Here is an 18,623-nt window from a genome sequence, read left to right on the forward strand (position 1 = left end):
TTTGTTTCGACTGTGGGTTGAACCTGGGCCCTTGGCAGTGAAAGCACTCTGCGACCCCATGGACTGTAGCCTGCCTGCCAGGCTCCTCCATCCATGGGATTTGGATAGAATACTGGAATGGGTTGCCATTTCCTTCTCCAGAGGATATTCCCGACCTAGGGATCGAACCTGGGTCTCCCACATTCAAGTAGACTCTTCACTGTCTGAGCCACCAGGGAAGCCCAAACTACAATGAGCTTTCACCTTACACCAGTCAGAATGCTGTGCTGTGCTTAGTCACTCAGCTGAGTCCAACTCTTTCCCTGTGGACTGTAGCCCACCAGGCTCCTCTGTCCATGGGGATTCTCCAGGCAAGAACACTGGAGTGAGTTGCCATCCCCTCCTTTAGAGGATCTTCCCAAATAGGGATAGAACCCAGGTCTCCCGCATTGCAGGCAGACTCTGCCATCTGAGCCACCAGCGAAGCCCAAGATACCAATGGCCAACTAGAAATAGTAAGAGTTTGCAACTAGTCAGACCTGGAATCAAACTGGGTTCCGATAATTGTTAGTTGTATAGGATCTTGAGCAAATTGCTTAGCCTTTCTGAACCTCAGGTTCCACATATAGAAAACAGAAACAATATCTACCTTGAAAGGTTACTATGAACACTGAAGTCTATGTATCTACATGGCACTCAGCAGTGTTGGCTCCAGTGTCTGACTCAGTTCAAATGCTAGCTCTTCTATTTAATGTGTGATCTTGGGCAAATTACTAAACCTGTGCTTCAGATTTCTCATCTATAAAGTGAGTAATGAGATACTTTCTTCATAGGGTTGTTGTGAGGATTCAATGAGTCAATATTATCAATTGCTTAGAAGACTGCCTGCCCCGTAATTGCTCAATAATTGTTATGCTTATAATAGTAAAAATGCAAATAACAATGATAATAATAATATACATCACATAGATAGAACACCTAGACCTAGAATAGGATAGGTATTAAATATTTGGTAGCAATTATTAACTTTTTATTATTGGTCTCAATGTAAAGCTTGTGGGATCTTATTAATATTTTCCAACCCAGGCCCTTGGCAGTAAAAGCTCAGAGTGCTAGCCACCAATCACCAGGGAATTCCTAGTAGCAATTTTTGTGTCATAAAATTCTCTTCAAGCACGGATTATAAGAGGCTCCAGTATATAGGTACCCCCGATCCTTTCTATAGTTCTTACATCCTAATGATTCCCCTCCCCTCTGAATAAGCTCTATGAATTATATCAATATTAATTTTCTCGTTTGGCTAGTGTACTATCATTACTCAAGATGCTACCATGGGGAGGAGATGGAGCTGAATAAAGAATATATACAGCCTCCTTGTACTTTTTTTGGCAGTACGTGTGAACCTATAATTATTAAAAAATAAAAAATAAAAGCACCCCCCGCCAAAAAAAAAGATAGGAGTTGGGGCAAAAGGGTGGGCCAGTTTCTTATTTCTCAGCCCCTAGAATCCGAACATTCCTTTCCACTAGTTGGGGCTAATGAAAGCCATAGAAGCCTGACTAGTGAGAGCGAGTTGAGGCTCCCCTAACATTGGGTAAGATATGGATTTGCAGAATCTCTGATACATGTAATTGTACATGTAAACAACACTGTAACTTTCTCACCTAACACAACTTCTGGTGCATAGAGGTAAAGACAAGGAATGTGCTCCTCCCAACCGAAGTTATAAATCCAAATATTTTCCTCATAGAACTATTGCCACATATTGTCACTGGGTTCCATGACATTCATATAAGTACTTTATAAATTAAATAAGCTCTTGTGGACTAACTAGAACACCTACTCCCTAGTCATGACCATGCTCTTATGCACATATTTCAAAAAACTAATCTTCAAGCAAACTTTTGAAATACCAATCATTTATAAATCATACTTACGAACTGGTGTTGTTAACACAACATTTAACACAAAATAACTGAAGAGGGATAGTGACCCTTCTAGGTGTTATATACTTACGAACTGGTGTTATTAACACAAAATTTAACACAAAATAAATGAAGAGGGATAGTGACCCTTCTAGGTTCACTTATTTCAAGTTTCCGAATAATGTTCTGCTTAACACTAATGTCTTGAAGTTCCTACTTCCCCCAACCTACTAAGTTCCTAAAATTGTTAGGCCAGCAAAAGTGTGTATGTGTGTTTAAGGAATACTTACTAACATCTAGATCTGGGGAACTCTGTTTGAGAAGCACTGCTCTGAGTCTATAATCAGTATCCTTGACTGTTTGATTCAAGTGGCTCCTTCTGTTTTATTTACTTTTTAAAAGTTAAAAATGAAGAGTACGTATCCTTTCATTTTCCCAATATTTAGATCAAAATAAAAAGCAAGTGAAAAAATTTTAGAAAGTCTATGGATGTTTGCCTCATGGCAATACAAATAGATATTTACCAATAATCAATAATTTGTACACATGAATTATGAGCATTTCTCCAATTATTAATAATTAGTAAAAACTAAGCTTTAAAACAAATAAAAATCTAACTTAAGAAAAGCTCATGGCTCATCTCTCTCAATCAGATTATTATCAACAGCTAGCCTTTTAATCTCTTACCATTCGGAGCCCTAAGTCAAAATAAGAAGTCAAGTCTGAAAAACTCAAGTCTGAAAAATCCTGGCAATAAAGAGGAATAAATAAAGTCCCCTAATACCTGATCAGTTCTGTTTTCCTAAGAAAATAAAATTGTGTTAACAAAGGTTCACTGCTTTTTTCTCTCTCAAAAAAAAAAAAAAAAGAACCACTTCAACTATAAAAAAATATAAATTACATTTTAATTAAGATTTAGCAACATATTAAGCTGCTTCTTCTTTCAGCAAATACTGCCTAGAGTTTTGCTCAAGAAATTGCACATAATTCCCCAAATGGTAACACAAACTATAAGATCCATACTCTAGATTAAAGAGGGATTCTACATTCTTCAATTTAATGTATGTATCATGAGAATACTCCAAACTGCTTAAATGAAATTATAATCAATTATAATTTTTGAAATTACATCTGATCAACTAAAACACCATATAAAGCTTCACAAATCCTCTTCACAAATCTCTGCTGCAGAACAGAGAAATAGTAAAGAAAATAAATAAATTTCTTTATTCAGAAAGTGACTCTAAGAAGAGAATTTCACAACACATTGAAAGTTAGTATCTCCACAATATTTTAGACTTTTCTTATACCAAAATAATAATGTCAGGATATTAAGTACCTGATATTGAATATCCTATTTAAAAATAGGTCTTATGGGCCTTCAATGGCTAAGTCAAATATCTCTCTTGGTAAATGTGGTTTATTTTCAAATATCTTTTGATATTGATTTCTAACATAATTCTACAGTGATAAGAGAATAGACTCTGTATGATTTCAATACCTTTAGACCATGAAATTTTTGCACTTTATGTCCCTGGATATGTTCCAGTGTCTCCTGGTTTATAGTCTATGGGAACTTGAATAGAATTTGTATCCTGCTGTTGTGTGAAAATTGTATAAATCTTAATTATGTGGAATTGGTTCATAGTGCTTTTCAAGTCTAGTATATCTTTCTACTTTTCTATTTGTTAATTTTTGAGAATTTGATACTGAAACTCCAACTAAAAATCCTAATTTATCTTCATTAAAAAATTGTAATATGTAGTAGAACTATGTGTAACTTTGTTCTGTATTTTCCAAGTTTCCTGTAAATGTGTTATCACACTTCTATAATTTAAAAAAAAATAGGACTTGTGTAGAAGTCTTATAGTATTTGGTTATAATTATATTTCATATACACAAAAACACTTGTTAATTAATCTATGTTGAATTATATTAATGGCTGCATTTTACTATTTCCTTAGTTCTGCAAGTTAAATTTCTGAAACCTCCTAACTATGCTTAGAGCTACCATATCTTGCCAGTTAGATTGCCAATCTGCATTTAGATCTATTACTAACTCCAGGGAAAACAATGTACCCCTTTTATAAATTATATGTCTTCTATCTGTAAAGAGGAGGGCTTCCCAGGTGGCGCTAATGGTAAAGAACTCACTTGCCATTGCAGGAGACATAGAGACAAGGGTTTGATCCCTGGGTTGGGAAGGCACAGGCTCCAGTCTTCTTGCCTGGAGGATCCCATAGAGGAGCCTGACAGGCTACAGTCCATAGGGTCGCAAAGAGTCAGACACTACTGAAGTGTCTTAGAACACACGCACACATCTGGAAAGAACTACATGTAAAGTGAGAGGCAATGGGTAGGGATAATTTCAAATGAATAATTTAGGCCAACAGAAAGACTACCTATCCTTATAATTAAGGATAATTGTTCATTTTAGAAAAGTATGTTCCAATTCCTAAACATGTAGGGGGTTTGCCCTGAAGCCTATGTCTGAATCTACTCCCTTAACTTTAACCCTAGAATGAGCATGATACCAAATTAAGAATTCTTAGGAGGAACCCAGTGTAGATTAGAAACTGTAACAACTCAATCAACATTTTTAATCAAGAAGTGTTAGCTTGTTTCTTAACTTAATGAAACATACACTCACAGCAGTTTAGCTGTAGGTCCTGATTTGTCACTGAGTGCATACTAAGGGTGCCAAGCACGAGGTGCTGGGAATAGAGAAAAAACAAATATGGCCCTTGACTTCAGAGAGCTTATTGTCTATAGAGGGAGAGGCACCTTAGACAGACATTAAACAAACACGGAAGACCAAAATTACAAGTTGTGGTTATTTCCTGTTTGTATTGCCTCTCTCTTAGTGGATACTGTGATCACACCCTTCTTTTTGGAGGAGGATATTCTGAATTTTCTTATTCTAAACTCAGTTTGAAGACATCAGTGCTACCGTGTGCAATGTTACTTCAATTAAATGGTTCTATGGGGAATAAAATTTATAATGAACATCATTTTAAACTTAAAATCGGCACTGAATTTACATTCACGTTAACTTACAGTGTGAATTGTTTCCAAGCACAGCTTCTGTTTGCCTAGGTAGCTGAAAGCATACTAAGTATTGAGGACTTTAAAGGCATTATTCTCATTTTAAACGTTTTAAAATATATTTTCAAACCATTTCCGTCTCCCGTTTTCTTAAGTACTTTTAGTACATTCTTTCGTAGATTGTGTTATTTTTATCTCTGGTAATAACATTTTTGTTAGAGATGTGTATGTTTGGAACTCTTTTCCCTTCTCAACAGAGTCACAATATTACATTTCTTATGTCAGGTGCCACGGTTCCCGCCTCTCAGAAGTTAGTACTGTGTGGCCGAGAAGTTCCTTTAACTTTACAAGACGAAGTATCTTGGAGGATGAGGGACTTCCCTGGTGGCTCAGTAGTAAATAATCCGCCTGCCAAGCAAGAGCCACCGGTTCCATGCCTGGACTGGGAAGAGCACCTGGAGACGGAAAAGGCAACCCACGACAGTATTCTTGCCTGGGAAATCCCATGGACAGAGGAGCCTGGCGGACTACAGTCCATGGGGTCGCCAAGAGTCCTATACGGTTACCACTGAGCCACCAGGGAAGCCCCTAAGAGTCCGATAAGTCTTAGCAACTAACCAACAACATAAGAATAACCACAGGATAAATCAGCGCCTCCCAAGTTCCCACCTGTTGCGGGACTTGGTCAGAGGGGATGAATCAGATTCCTCTAAAGCGTCCTTTTCCTTTTCCAGCCACTGACCCTCCCGCTTTCTGCTGCGACTCCGGAACGCAAGTCACTCTTTCCAGTCCAGCCCCCAAGGCCGGGCCCCTAGACAGCAGAGACCCCTGCCAGGGTAGGGAGCTCGATTGAGAATAGGGGGCTGTCCCGATCCGGGATGGAACCGAGGCGCAGATTTCCTGTAAAGCACCAGGAGGGCGTAAAGAATGCCCTAGGAGAGAAGACGCACCGAAGAAGAAAAGAACGTACTTTGACTGAGCTTCGGCCCGGGGACTCCAGACCTCTGGGGCGGGCTCTACAACCAGAACAAACCAACTCGTTCCCGGGCGTCTCCTTCCCCCTTCCCCTTCCCGCCTTCCTTTAAGCCTCCTACTTCTCTTTCGCTTCCTCCCCCCTGCTCCGGGGGCACGTGGTCCCTCCCTGCTCTTCCTCGCCACACCCCCTCCCCTCCGGGCCCATCCCGCGGCCCCTTCCTCCCAGAGTGTCCCGCTTCCCCTTTCCATTCGCTCTTCCGCCCCCGCTCTCCATCGTTCTTTCTGATTGGTCGCGAGCACCGGAGTCTGGTTGGCCAATCGGCGAGCGGGACTGGCGGCGATGGGCGTGGCCGCGGCGCCGGGGCCCTCAGATCGAGGCTGCCTCCCCCTCGCAGCCGGCAGCACATTCCGCCGCCGTTGCCGCCGCCCGGCTCCGCAGTTGTCTTCGCCGGAGCTGCGGTCGCGCTGGGGTGAGGGCGGGGGGGGACGGGCAGGGAGAGGCGAAGACCGCGGCGGAGGCAGGTGAGAGGAGGAAGGAAGCGGCGGGCACAGCAGCTCAGGCAGCGGCCCGGTTCCTGGGAGTGTCGGTGCGGCGTGGTGGTTGGGGCGGATCCCGCGGGGCCCGGGCGGGGGAAGGAGTCACCGGCCCGGCCATGGCGGACAACGAGAAACTGGACAACCAACGGCTCAAGAATTTCAAGAACAAAGGCCGCGACTTGGAGGTAAACTCGGGGACGCCGGAGGGGTGAGGGCCGTGGGCCTCGGGTCGATCTCTGCCGGGACTCGGAGTGTGGGGAGTAGGGGTGGGAGCCGCCGCCGCCGCCGGGCCGCGGGGGAATGGCGCTGGGGGCCGGCCCGTCCGTGACGCGTGTGCTAACGCGCCGGGAAGTTTGTGTCGGGCCTGGTCCGCCTCCGCGGGGAGCGAGGTGCCGGGGTACGGCCGGCGCGGCCTAGGCCTGCCCCGCGGAGCCGGCCCGGCGCGGTTGCGAGGGGCTGGGCCTCGCGGCAGGGAAGCCGGGCGCGGCGAGTGTGGAGGAGGCGTGCGTGTGCCGCGCAGCCCCGGCCCGCCTGCGCCCCCAGCCCAGGAGCGGCGGCGGAGATTCCGGCTCTGGCTCCCGCAACGACGTCTGGGGCCGAGGGTGGGGAGGGAGGAGGGACTAGCGTGTGGCGACTGAGTGGGGCTCGGAACTTCCTCAGCGAGCCCCGAGTCGTCTCCACTTAAAGGCACTTTCTCTGGTCTTTCCGACTCCCGCTTTACCCCTGCCTCCTCCCAATATCCAACCTACAGGAGTCAACTTCTCCGTTGAAAAAAAACACCCCCGGCGTGAGAGGCCTTCCTGGTGATGCTAACAGTGCCTTCCAGCGGCCTGTGTTTTACTGTGGATATAGCTGATGTGGATGAGCAAGATGTGGCTCACGGTGTGCGCTCTTCCTGGCAAAGGATAACCCTTATGTCAGCTTGTTCACAAATCTTTTTACCCCTTCCTGAGAGACCACCAGCTGCATTCTTATCTATAAAGTCCAAAGGGTTATTCAAAGCTGTCTTCCTCTAGTCTACAGTATCCTTTCCCTCCACCTGCCGGTGGTGGTGGTAATGGGGGATGGGGTGGGCTGCGGAATGGCACCATCCCATTTTATTATTCTAAAAGGGTGAAAAAAACCCTTCATTATCTTAGATAACAGCTGCTTTTGAGGTTCTTAAGGTACATAAGGTGTGTGAGTTAAACACCTATTAACAGATATATTAACAGATATAACACCTATAAACAGATTTTTGATAGACTTTTCCCCTTCAGTTTTAGGAGTCTAGGTGAATAGGGGTTCTTTTGTTTGCTTTTTTTTTTTTTTTTTTTTTAAATTTTTTAAATATTTCCATTCTGCATCTGAGTCGAGAGTTTAGCTTTTAAAAGAAGGTGGTCTAGTAGTATTTTTTTTTTTTTTTTTTGGTACCTTTTTAAACTGAAATCTTCAAATTCCCATCATCTGTTTCTGAACTTTGAGCTTTTGCCTGATGGAGATAGTGACTATTTGGGGGGCTTTCCACAAAGCCATTTACTCTCCAAGGCAGTTAATGCTGTCTCAGTGAGTTTCCTAGTTTGAGGGACTTAAATACTATCTGGTTAATTCTGTGATTCTTTTAAGGTTAACATCAGGCATAATTTTTATAATACCTTTTTTTTTTAAATGAAAGAATTTTAACTTTATTGAGATGATTCACATGCTATTGAACGTGCCGTTTAAATGTAGAATTTATGATTTTCATTGTTTAGTAGTGTAATGATGTGATGAAAAAAATTTTGACTTTTATGAATATTTAAAATGAGGGGGGGAGAATCACAAATTACAAAACCTAAAAGCTTAAATACGGCAAAATTAGAAAAATCTAGAGAAATATCAATTAAATGCTTGACAGTCCTTCTAATTTCTTTCCCTTCTACTTTTCTGGCTGCTTTTTATTTTTTAAACAACTTCATTGAGATGTAATTCACATACTATACAGTTCACCCAAATTTTTGGTATTTTCACTTAGTTGTACAGCCATCAGCACAGTCAGTCTTAGAACATTTTCATCACCCTCCAAAAGAAACCCAGACTCACTAGCAGTCATTCTGTCTTTTTAGATTTACCTATTCTAAATATTTCATATAAATGGAATTATGCAGTATGTGATCTTTTATGACTGGCTTCTTTCAGGTAGCATAATGTTTTCAAGGTTTATACATATTGTAAAAATAATGTATTCGTTCTTTATTCCTTTTTATAGCTGACTATTCCAGTGTGTGCATATACTGCTTTTTGTTCGTTCATTCATCATTTGATAGATATTTACATTGTTTCCACTTTTTAATGATTATGCATAATGCTGCTCTGAATATTCATCTACACATTTTCTGTGTAGACCTGCATTTTCATTTCTCTTTGGTTTTACACGTATGGTAACTTTATGTGTCACTTTCTGTGGAATTGCCAAGCTGTTTTTAGGTGATCCTTATTTTTTAAATTGATGTTCTCCGCTCACTGTGTATCTCTTATTATTTTAGTCAAAATAAGATTAAGGGCTGATTCTATATTAGAACCATATTTGCTATGTGATTTTTTAAAAACAGCTGTAAATACACATTAAGTAAAATGTTTTGAGAGGTTCATTTTGCCTTATGGGCATCCTCTGGTGACTTTGATAACTCTGTGTGCATTAGGAATATGAGTGTTTTCATGTTTCCACCTAAAGAAATGGGATATGATTTTAAGAGAAAGTCATCCTTTCTCCTCACTTGTTATTTATCCTGTCACATATGCCTGCAATGAAATAAAAGCATCTTTTATTATCCTTGGAGAATATTAGAAGGCCTATGTGTGTATGTGCTTAGTCGCACAGTCGTGTCCAACTCTTTGTGACCCTATAGACTTGTAGCTTGCCAGGCTCCTCTGTCCATGGGATTCTCCAGGCAAGAATACTAGAGTGGGTTGCCATGCCCTCCTCCAGAGTATCTTCCCAACTCAGGGATGGAACTCAGGTCTCCTTCATTGCAGGTGGATTCTTTACTGTCTGAGCCACCAGGGAAGCCCTAGAAGCCCTAGTGTGTGTAGTTATTAATTACATACATGTCTGTGTCCCTCAAAATACTAATTATGCCCATTTCTTCCCCCTCAAATATGGTTAATTAAATATTTCATGTTCTTCTTTTCATACAAGTCTTCAAAATCTGGCCTTGTACACTTAACAGAATATCTCAGTTTGGACTAGCTCCATTTCAGGTGCAGCTGTGGCTACCTTATTGGACAGCACTGATATAGAGGAGAGCAAGTAGAGTGAGATAACTAGCATTTTAGGTTTGATCTAACATTGTTTGGTTCCAAATTATGGGTACGAAATCCTGGAATTTAGTTTAATATCTAACTTTGTGTGTGATTTTGGGAGAGTCAGTTAATCTTATGGTTCTTTCATCTGTAAAATTAGAGGTACTTGACATCTACTGCCTATTGTGAAGATTAATAGGTTTAATGTTAGAAAGGTGCCTGGCAATTCTCTGAGTGTTTTATCACCTTCAGCTTTTCTTTTTAGGGGGAAGAAGGGGATTTAATAGGATTTAGTGGAATTGATTGTCTTGCTTCCTTATTTGCAGTTGGCTCCTTGTTTTTTCCCCCATGTGTATATATCTTACGTTGAACTTAAAATTAATGGGAACATTTTTAATGTAGAGATATGAATTGCCCATTGAAAGATAGTTTGGGAACAGGGAATTAGTGACCCTTCTAAAGTCAGAATTTCTGTTAGAATTGAAACTGATTATATGACCTTCAATCTGATATTCATTCCTATCATTTATTCTACCATTCTGGCTCCTCCAAAATATGGTCATGCTAACTTCTAGAAAGATAAAGGCATTAAAGAAGGTGTATGTCAATACCCGTTTATAATAACTTATAGGAACTGTCAGATGGTATTCAAGGTGTGGCTTCTTTTATGTAGTGTGATGAAGGATCATCATTAGTTTGAGATAGTAACCATAGAGAGGGTATGCACAGTTTAACACAGGAAATGGGTAGTGACCAAATTTCAAATTAAAAAATGAGTCAGAATAAAGCAGACCGAGTTCATCTAGCTTAAGTTTTAAATGTAGAGAGGTAGAGGGGAAATTGTAGACTTTCTAATAAACCTGCAAAATTTTTATAGAAGTTCTGAGATTATCCAGGTTTGAATAGAGCATAAGTTTTGTTAGGTAAATAATTAGATTTTATAAAAACTGCTTTGAGAAAAATGATTACCCTAAAAATAAAAGAATATTAAAATACTACATAATTGGAAACTTATAATTGTCCACGCAACATGAAATATGAAGTCAGCTTGAACTTTAGGAAAAAATTACTTGGTTGGCAAGAGTTTAATAAATTGATCAGCTGTTTTGTTGTTTAGAAATGGCCTTGGTGATTTGTTAAACTGTACAGAGTGAAAGGCATTGTTAAGCTATTAAGTCTTGTTAACTTTTAGAGACTGACTTCTCTCATCACAAATCTTGGAACATATTTACTATACTTAAAATAACCACTGTCTAATTTTTCATATAATAGTCCAGGCATGTGACAATAGGAAATATCTGATAGAAATATAGTTGGGAATTAAATAATTGTGCTTTCAGCCAGCTTTCCTAGTTTATAAGGCAGCCAATTTCAGAATTGCTTCATTGGTAATTTTCTTAGAGATATCAAGATCTTTGTTTTTCATAGAGCCTAGTATGTCAGATGTGAATATAACAAGATTGGGAAGAGTTGTAGGAGTAATTTAGCTTTAAAAGAATGAAAATACTTTAGAAAAATGTAGGTAATTTTTAAACATTGATCTCTTGTATCTGATAGTGGTTGTGGGTCCTTAAGGTATTTTTTAATGTTGCTGAAACAGCATTCATCTACTTGAGGCCTATAATAATAAAATGAGAGCTTGTCCAATCTAACCTTGAATGATAATTGTGATACTCACAGGTTTAGTTTTGGAACAGAGGAGAAGTTTGATTAAAGGGAACTAACTTCTTCAGCATCTACTGTATATATACTTTTACTTGTATTCTCATTTCTCTCAATCATGGAAGTAGGGATTACTATTCATTATGTAAAGAAAAATTCTAGAGTTACATGACATAATAGCTTAACATTCAAGGGAATGACTTTAACTCAGATGTTTCAAAGTGAAATCTGTACTATTTGTATTATGTTTAGGACCTCCCTTTAGCTTCTCTCAGCCTTAATACAGATCTCAAAGTTGATTAAAGGGTAAATGTGAAAGCACCTAGTATAGTCCATGGGGTATAATAGGCATTCAGTAAGGGTATTTTGTTGTTGTTGTTTTTACCAGAGATATTTTTGGAAATTGTGTTTCATTTGTAGACTTTAAACTAGAGAACACAATCCGTTTACTTACTGTCCTTTCCATCTTAGTAAGACAGGTATGAAGAAGACTCCCCCCTTCTACAGATCAAATGAAAACAATCTTTATATTGGCACCTACTAAATAAGGACAAAATATATGTGGTTGTAATGGCCTTAGTTCAGAAATTTTCAGAGCATTGGGTCTCAAGACCCATTTATGCAGTTAAAAATAAGGACCCTCAAAAAGCCTTATTTGCAGGTTTCTATCAACTTTTACCATTTTAGAAGTTAAACAAGTAAGAATTTTTTAAAATATTAATTCATAAAATAGCAATAATAGAGGAGTTTTATATAAACATAAATTTCCAGCCAAAGAGAACTGATTTTTCAAAACCCTCCAAAATTGGTGAGAAGAATGGCCATGTTTAACACTTTTCTTGAGTCTCTTTAATATTTGGCTTTAGAAAAGATAGGTGAATTCTCAATTTTTATGATATACTCTTTTGGTTGAAGTATATGAAGAATTGCCAGCTTCACACAACAGGCAGTTGAAAAAGGGAAGAACACTTAATAATCTTTTTAGATAATTATAAAAATTACTTTGATACACCATATCATACCATATAAGCCCAAGCTCCAGAACTAATAGTTTCTTTAAAAAGTTAGTTGCAGTATGGAATCTGAAATCACTTAGTAAACTTCTTACTCTTAAGTTAAAATCCACTGGTCTGTCTTACACTTGGACATTACTGATTTTGTAACATCATGTGTTGGTCATTTGGAAAATACTAGTTCACTGAGTTATGTAGCTCTTCCAGATGCTGACACACTTGATTATACAGTAAAAATTGACAGTTAGCATCACCACATAAGTTCATCAGAAAAATCTTAAATATTAGAAGTCTGTCAAGCTCACAGTGGTAGATAGAAGTTTTCCAAAGTTCTTATCTTCACTTTAAAGCTCAAACTTTATCATTAACAACGAATACTGAAAGTTGTTTTTCTTGAAGCATAAGCTCACTTTGCTCATTTTTGTGAAAACATCTGCTAGATACTGAATAGCCATAATTTGTCTGTCAGTTGTTCTTTCAAGTAAAAATGATGTTCCGTGAAAAAAAGTGGCTAGTTCAATTAGCAACTCAAATAGTCCCACAAATACTTTTTCCTGAGACAGTCATCCTGCTGCAGGCGTCTTCTGTAGAAATGGTTTATGTGTGTTCCCCATTTTATCACAAAATTTTTGAAAGAAAAGGCTTTAAAAAAATTTTTTTAATAACAGTAACAATTTTTTACTGATTTATCAAGGACATTCTCAAGTGAGCTGCCTCTTTTCTTTTTAACTGAAATACAGTGACTGCTTTATCCACTGCAGTGCAGTACAGTGCAAATGTTAACTGAATAAAAATAAGTATTAGTAGTAATTTAAGAAAATAGTTTTGCCCTTGTGGACCCTCTGAAAAGGTCTCACTGTCCCCACAGGGGCTTGTTGACCACACTTGGAGAATCATTGTCTTTGTGTACTGTAGGTTCTGTTATAGGTGATAGTCGCTTTTAATTGATACAAGGCTCTTAAAAGGCTTTATAGTATCACAGTTAAATAACAAGGACTATGGAGTCATATCTTGATTTGAACCCTAGTTCCTCTGTTCAGTAGTTACAGAAGTTAACTTAGTATCTTTAAACTATTTAAATACTTAATATTGCAGGCAGAGTGAATGGTGGCTCTATTTGTATCAACTTGCTTAACCCCCCTCCCCCAACTGTGTGTTCCCTGTCAGAGTAACATTTTGTTTGCAGTTCCTTTTGTACCACTGTGCACCATAATTCAAATCACACCACATGAATTGGAGAAGCCTTCTTTTTCCCTTCATTAGCACTCATGTGAAAGCCTACTTTCTCCTGCATGCTTAACCAAATTGTCACAAAATTACTGATTTCTGACTTCATTTCCCTAATCCTGTGTTGTAAGTAGTTTTGTAAATACTTTATGTAGATTTTGTTAACTGATGGCCCACAAAACTAAATTGAACCAGAAAATAGCTCAAATTCACACCATTTGGTACACATAATGAAAAATAGCTTAAGGCCATAGACATTTGCTGGTACTATAAGATTAGCTTGATTATAAAATGCTGAACTTTTCTTTTACTGTTTATGTATTATTAGGATAAAATTTGATTAACTATCACTTTTACCCTCAATTAATTTATATTCAATTAATGTAAATTAACATTTTCAATAATGGTGTGTTTTGGCAAACCTGAAACTTTTTAATTAACAAAAGTCAGAATCCTAAGATAATGTGGTGTTTCATAATTTGGTGATAGACATTTTTAATATTAGAAAGCAAATTATGTTCTGCTTCAGTTTCCAGTTCTTTAAATGAAAGCTTTAGTTGCCTGGTAACTACTCTTAATACTTGTTTAGTGTTTTTATGGCTGCGCCACATGCGGAATCTTAGTTCCCCTACCAGGGAATGAACTCAAGCACCCTGCAGTGGAAGCACAGAGTCTTAAGCACTGGACCACCAGGGAACTACCTTGTTTTAGTTTTTATAGCATGTCTTTGTGTTTCCTTAAAGTAAATGTTACATAAATTTAGTTACAGTAATTATTTACCTGGTTGTATTAAATAACCCTACACTTTTTGCCACCCATCCTGCCTATTTTCCTGTTCCTCTTTAGCCACTTTGAGCTTTTCAGGTCCAGGGGTAAAAAGCAACGTAAAGTTTTGAGATTTTTTAATAATTATTCTAGGTTCTCTAGTAATTATTAAACCCTATATTTTCTGGCTTTCTTTAGAATAGTGACTTTAAATACCATAAACTTTTTCCATAATGTTGATATTAAAAGTTAGGTCTGATAGCTTTAGGCTGAAAAGGCTGTTTTTTTTTTTAATATTCAGAGTGCAACTTGAATTAGTTTAAGCACAATGAGGGAATCTGGCTCTTAAAAACCAGGAAGTTCAGAGCTGTAGCTTACTTTGTAAGAGCTCTAATGAAAGTCTAGGGAAGGACTCTGATCAAGATTTGATCGCATGCTTGTACCTGAATTTAGTCACTGTGGGCAGAGGAATATGGCTTTGTAATTGGCCAGTACAAAGTCATGTGCCACAGACCAGGTGTGTGTGTGGGGGCGGGGATGGGGATTGATTGGGAAAGGTGTTGGTGTGGTGGTTTAGTTGCTAAAGTTGTGTCTGACTCTTTGCAACCCCATGGACTGTAGCCTGCCAGGCTCCTCTGTCCATAGGATTTCTTGGCAAGAATACTAGAGTATTTCCTTCTCTAGAAAATACTGCCATTTCCTTCTCCAAGGGATCTTCCTGACTCCAGGATCAAACCTGCAGACCCGCATCTCCTACATTTCAGACACATTCTTTTACTGCTGAGCCACCAGGGAAGCCCCAATTAAACTACAGGTTTCCCTGAAGAATGAGAGGCCTATCTGTTTGAAGGAAAAAGGAAGAAAAAGCCTATTGAAGACAAGTATAAAGCACTACCATCCAGTATAGATGTAGAATGGTTTCTTATTTTGCCTTTGACTTTTATATAGAGATGTTCACAGGTATAGCTACAGATTTGAGTTCATCTTTTTTTTTACATAGATGTTTGTAAAAACTATTTGTAGTAGCCTCAAATTGGAAACATCTAAACGTTCATCAGCAGGTTAATGGACAGTCTGTGGTATATACATACAATGAGTTAGCTCAGCAATAAAAACAAATGATTGATACAGGCAAAATGTGACTCTAAAAACTATCATACTGAATGAAATAAGGTGGACCAAAAAAGAATATACACCATAATTTTGACTTCATTTGTTGATCAACTATTTTCTTAAACATCTTATATCAGTGTTCGCATTGTTTTCTCTTAATGTCTTGAATAATTTTTCTCAATTCCCTTTTGTTCCCCAGCTTTAAAATAGTAACAGTATTATCTTTAAATTATGAAAAAGCTTATTTAGGATCAATAAATGCAGTGTATGATCAAGATCATTAATCATTAAGCTGAAAACCATAATGAGATACCACTTCCTACTAGTATAGCTGTAAGCAAAAAGATAAACCAGTGTTGGTGATGATGTAGAGAAAGTAGAACCCTCATACATGCTAATGAGAATATAAAATGGTTCAGCTACTTTGGAATGCAGTTTGGCAGTTCCTCAAAAAGTTAAACAGTTAACATGTGACCCAGCAGTTCCACTCCTAGGTATAAACCCAAGAGAATTGAAAACAAGTGTCTGCACGAAAACTTGACCAAGAATGTTTGTAGTAGCATTATCTAAAATAGGCAAAACATGGAAACAACCCAAATATCCATCAACTCAAGAATTGATAAACAAAATGTGGTATATGCATACAGTGGAATATTATTCTGCCATAAAAAGAATTTAACTACTGCTGCAGATTACTACATGGGCGAACCTTGAAAACATTATGGTATCTGAAAGAAGCCAATTAGAAAAAATCACATATTTTGTAATTCCAATTATATAAAATGTCCAGGATAGGGAAATCCAAAGAGACCAAGTAAATTAGTAGTTGCCAAGGCCTAGGTTAAGAGACAAGTGGGAAATGGCTGCTAATAGGCATGGGGCTTTTTGTGGTGAAAATTATGATCTGGAATTAGATGGTGGTGATGTGCAACTTTGTGAATATACTAAAAACCACTGAATTTTACATTTTGAATAGTAAATTGTGTCTTATGTGGTTTATATCCCAGTAAAGTTGTAGCTTAATTAAGAGAAATAAGTAGGGATTACGGTAACTTTCTACTACCTAAGGGTCACAGATAAACTGTTGGCAGCTCTTTTTCACTTCTTCATCTACTCTTCCCTGAATTGAATTCATTTGTTCAGCAAATATTTATTTAGTTTCTTTGTCTGAGGTTCTGTTGTAAGTGAGGCTTGAGCAATGAGTAACACAGGCTAAATTCCTCTTTTCATGGTTTTTGCATTCTAGCAGGTCACGATTTCTCAGAGCCCTGCTCTGAACTGACGCTGTGGGGATATTTAGCCACTGTGAGCTAATGTTGTAGATAGCTTATTTTTCTTTCCTAAACTCAAATTTATAATAAATAATATACCTCAAATTTGAAGAGAAAGAACATCCTAAATGTTTGCCATCCAGTAACTCTTCCCTTGAGATTTGTGGAAAAGGTTGACTTCAAGAATGAGAATACCTAGGATTGCATCTCATTAGCTATATGCCATTAGGAAAGCTTTCTCATAATTTTTTTTTAGCCCCAATTTCTGTAAAATTGAGGGAAATTAATGTAAAATTGATTCTGGGAAAGATTGAAGGCAGAAGGAGAAGAGTGTGACAGAGGATGAAATAGCTGTATGGCATCACCGATTCAGTGAACATGAACTTGGGCAAACTCCAGGAGATGGTGAGGGACAGGGGGGCCCGGCATGCTGCAGTCCATGTGGTGGCAAAGACTCAGACCCAACTAGCAACTGAACAACAAATTCTGTAAAATTAAAGTCTCACTTTAGTGGATACTTACTTTGATTAAGCTTTTAAGAATGCAAGAAACAGGGAATTCCCTGGCAATTTAATGGTTAGGACTTGATGCTTTCGCTGCTGAGGGCCCGGGTTCAGTCCCTGGTTGGGGAATTATGATTACACAAGCCACAAGGCACAAATAAAAAGAAAAAAAGCAAGGAACACCCTATTCAGACTATGTCAAATAAGCGTGAGGCATTAGGAAAATTAAGGAACCAGCGTTCACATTATCCAAGATTATTTCAGGTAGGAATGTCTTGGTAGGAATTCCTGGATCTTTCCTCTGCTGCTCTGCCAGCCACTAATTCAGCTGGTAAATTGTATTTTTCCTAGATTCCGACTCTCATAGTCTTTATGTAACTTTTGTGTTGAATTGCTCACAGAATCTGCTTGCACTAATAAGCTGTGTCCAAACTGAGGCAGATTGTTTTTTACTGCTGGCCTGATTATGAATTGGCTTTTCCCCTTCACCTCCCCACCTGTCATGTGTGGGGTCAGGGAAAGTGGGTGTCACATAAGTAACATCCTTTGCTGATTTTGCAACAACATCCCTGGAAAGAAGTTTCTTTTAGATAATGTTTTTTAAGTTTGATACTAGTTAATGTCACTCCATTCTTACTTTTCTGTTAACTTTCTCCTCACTGTTAAAATCTTGGGCAAATCATTATTACCTCGTCATCTCATATTCACAGTGGTTGCCTTATTTCTGCTATTGCTCTTCTCTAATTCATAATAAACCAGCATGATTCTTTAAAAATAGATAAATCCAGTCACACTGCTCTACTTCAGTTGCATCCCACCACATTTAGCTTACAAACTCCTTACTGAGACCTTTAAGGCCTTGCCACATCTGGTGCTTGTCTCCTTCTACCTCTCTCAATTTATTATCTCCCCTTACTATTCTCTCATTCATCTTTTAATTTCTCTAACAGAGTAAGAGTCCTCTCTTCAGGCCTTTTACACATGCCTTTCTGTCAGAACGCCCTCCCCACTCCCTTCACCTTCATCCCCTTTCCTTTACCTGCTTGGTTATTTCTCATCTTTTGAATCTTCAATATCGTTTACCTGAAGAGGCCATCCCTGAACAAGCTGGTTGAAAGTTAAATCCTTCTGTTGTTTTCCTTAAGAATATTTAGCATAATTTGTTAGTGTATTAACTCAGTGTTCATTTCTCCCATCAGACTGTAAGCTCCCTGAGAGTATGTACCTTGTCTATTTTGTACACCACTCTCTTTTGAATTCTCATCACAGAGCCTGGCATATAAGTAGCACTTAAACAGTATTTCTGGGAATCAAATGAAACTTTAAAAACAAAAAGCCATGGACTCT

At 38.6% G+C, this 18,623-nt stretch overlaps 1 protein-coding gene across 1 annotated transcript in view; it reads left to right on the forward strand.

The window, feature by feature from the left end:
* The first annotated feature begins 6,413 nt into the window (after positions 1 to 6,413).
* Positions 6,414 to 18,623, forward strand: part of KPNA4 (karyopherin subunit alpha 4) — a 62,055-nt gene continuing 49,845 nt past the window's right edge. The window contains exon 1 of the mRNA XM_025289002.3: positions 6,414 to 6,646. Within this exon, the coding sequence (XP_025144787.1) occupies positions 6,578 to 6,646 (69 nt within the window). The 5' untranslated portion in view covers positions 6,414 to 6,577. The remainder of the gene's footprint in view (positions 6,647 to 18,623) is intronic.

Source organism: Bubalus bubalis, chromosome 1, assembly GCF_019923935.1.
Source record: "Bubalus bubalis isolate 160015118507 breed Murrah chromosome 1, NDDB_SH_1, whole genome shotgun sequence".
In the NCBI taxonomy this organism is placed as follows: domain Eukaryota; kingdom Metazoa; phylum Chordata; class Mammalia; order Artiodactyla; family Bovidae; genus Bubalus; species Bubalus bubalis.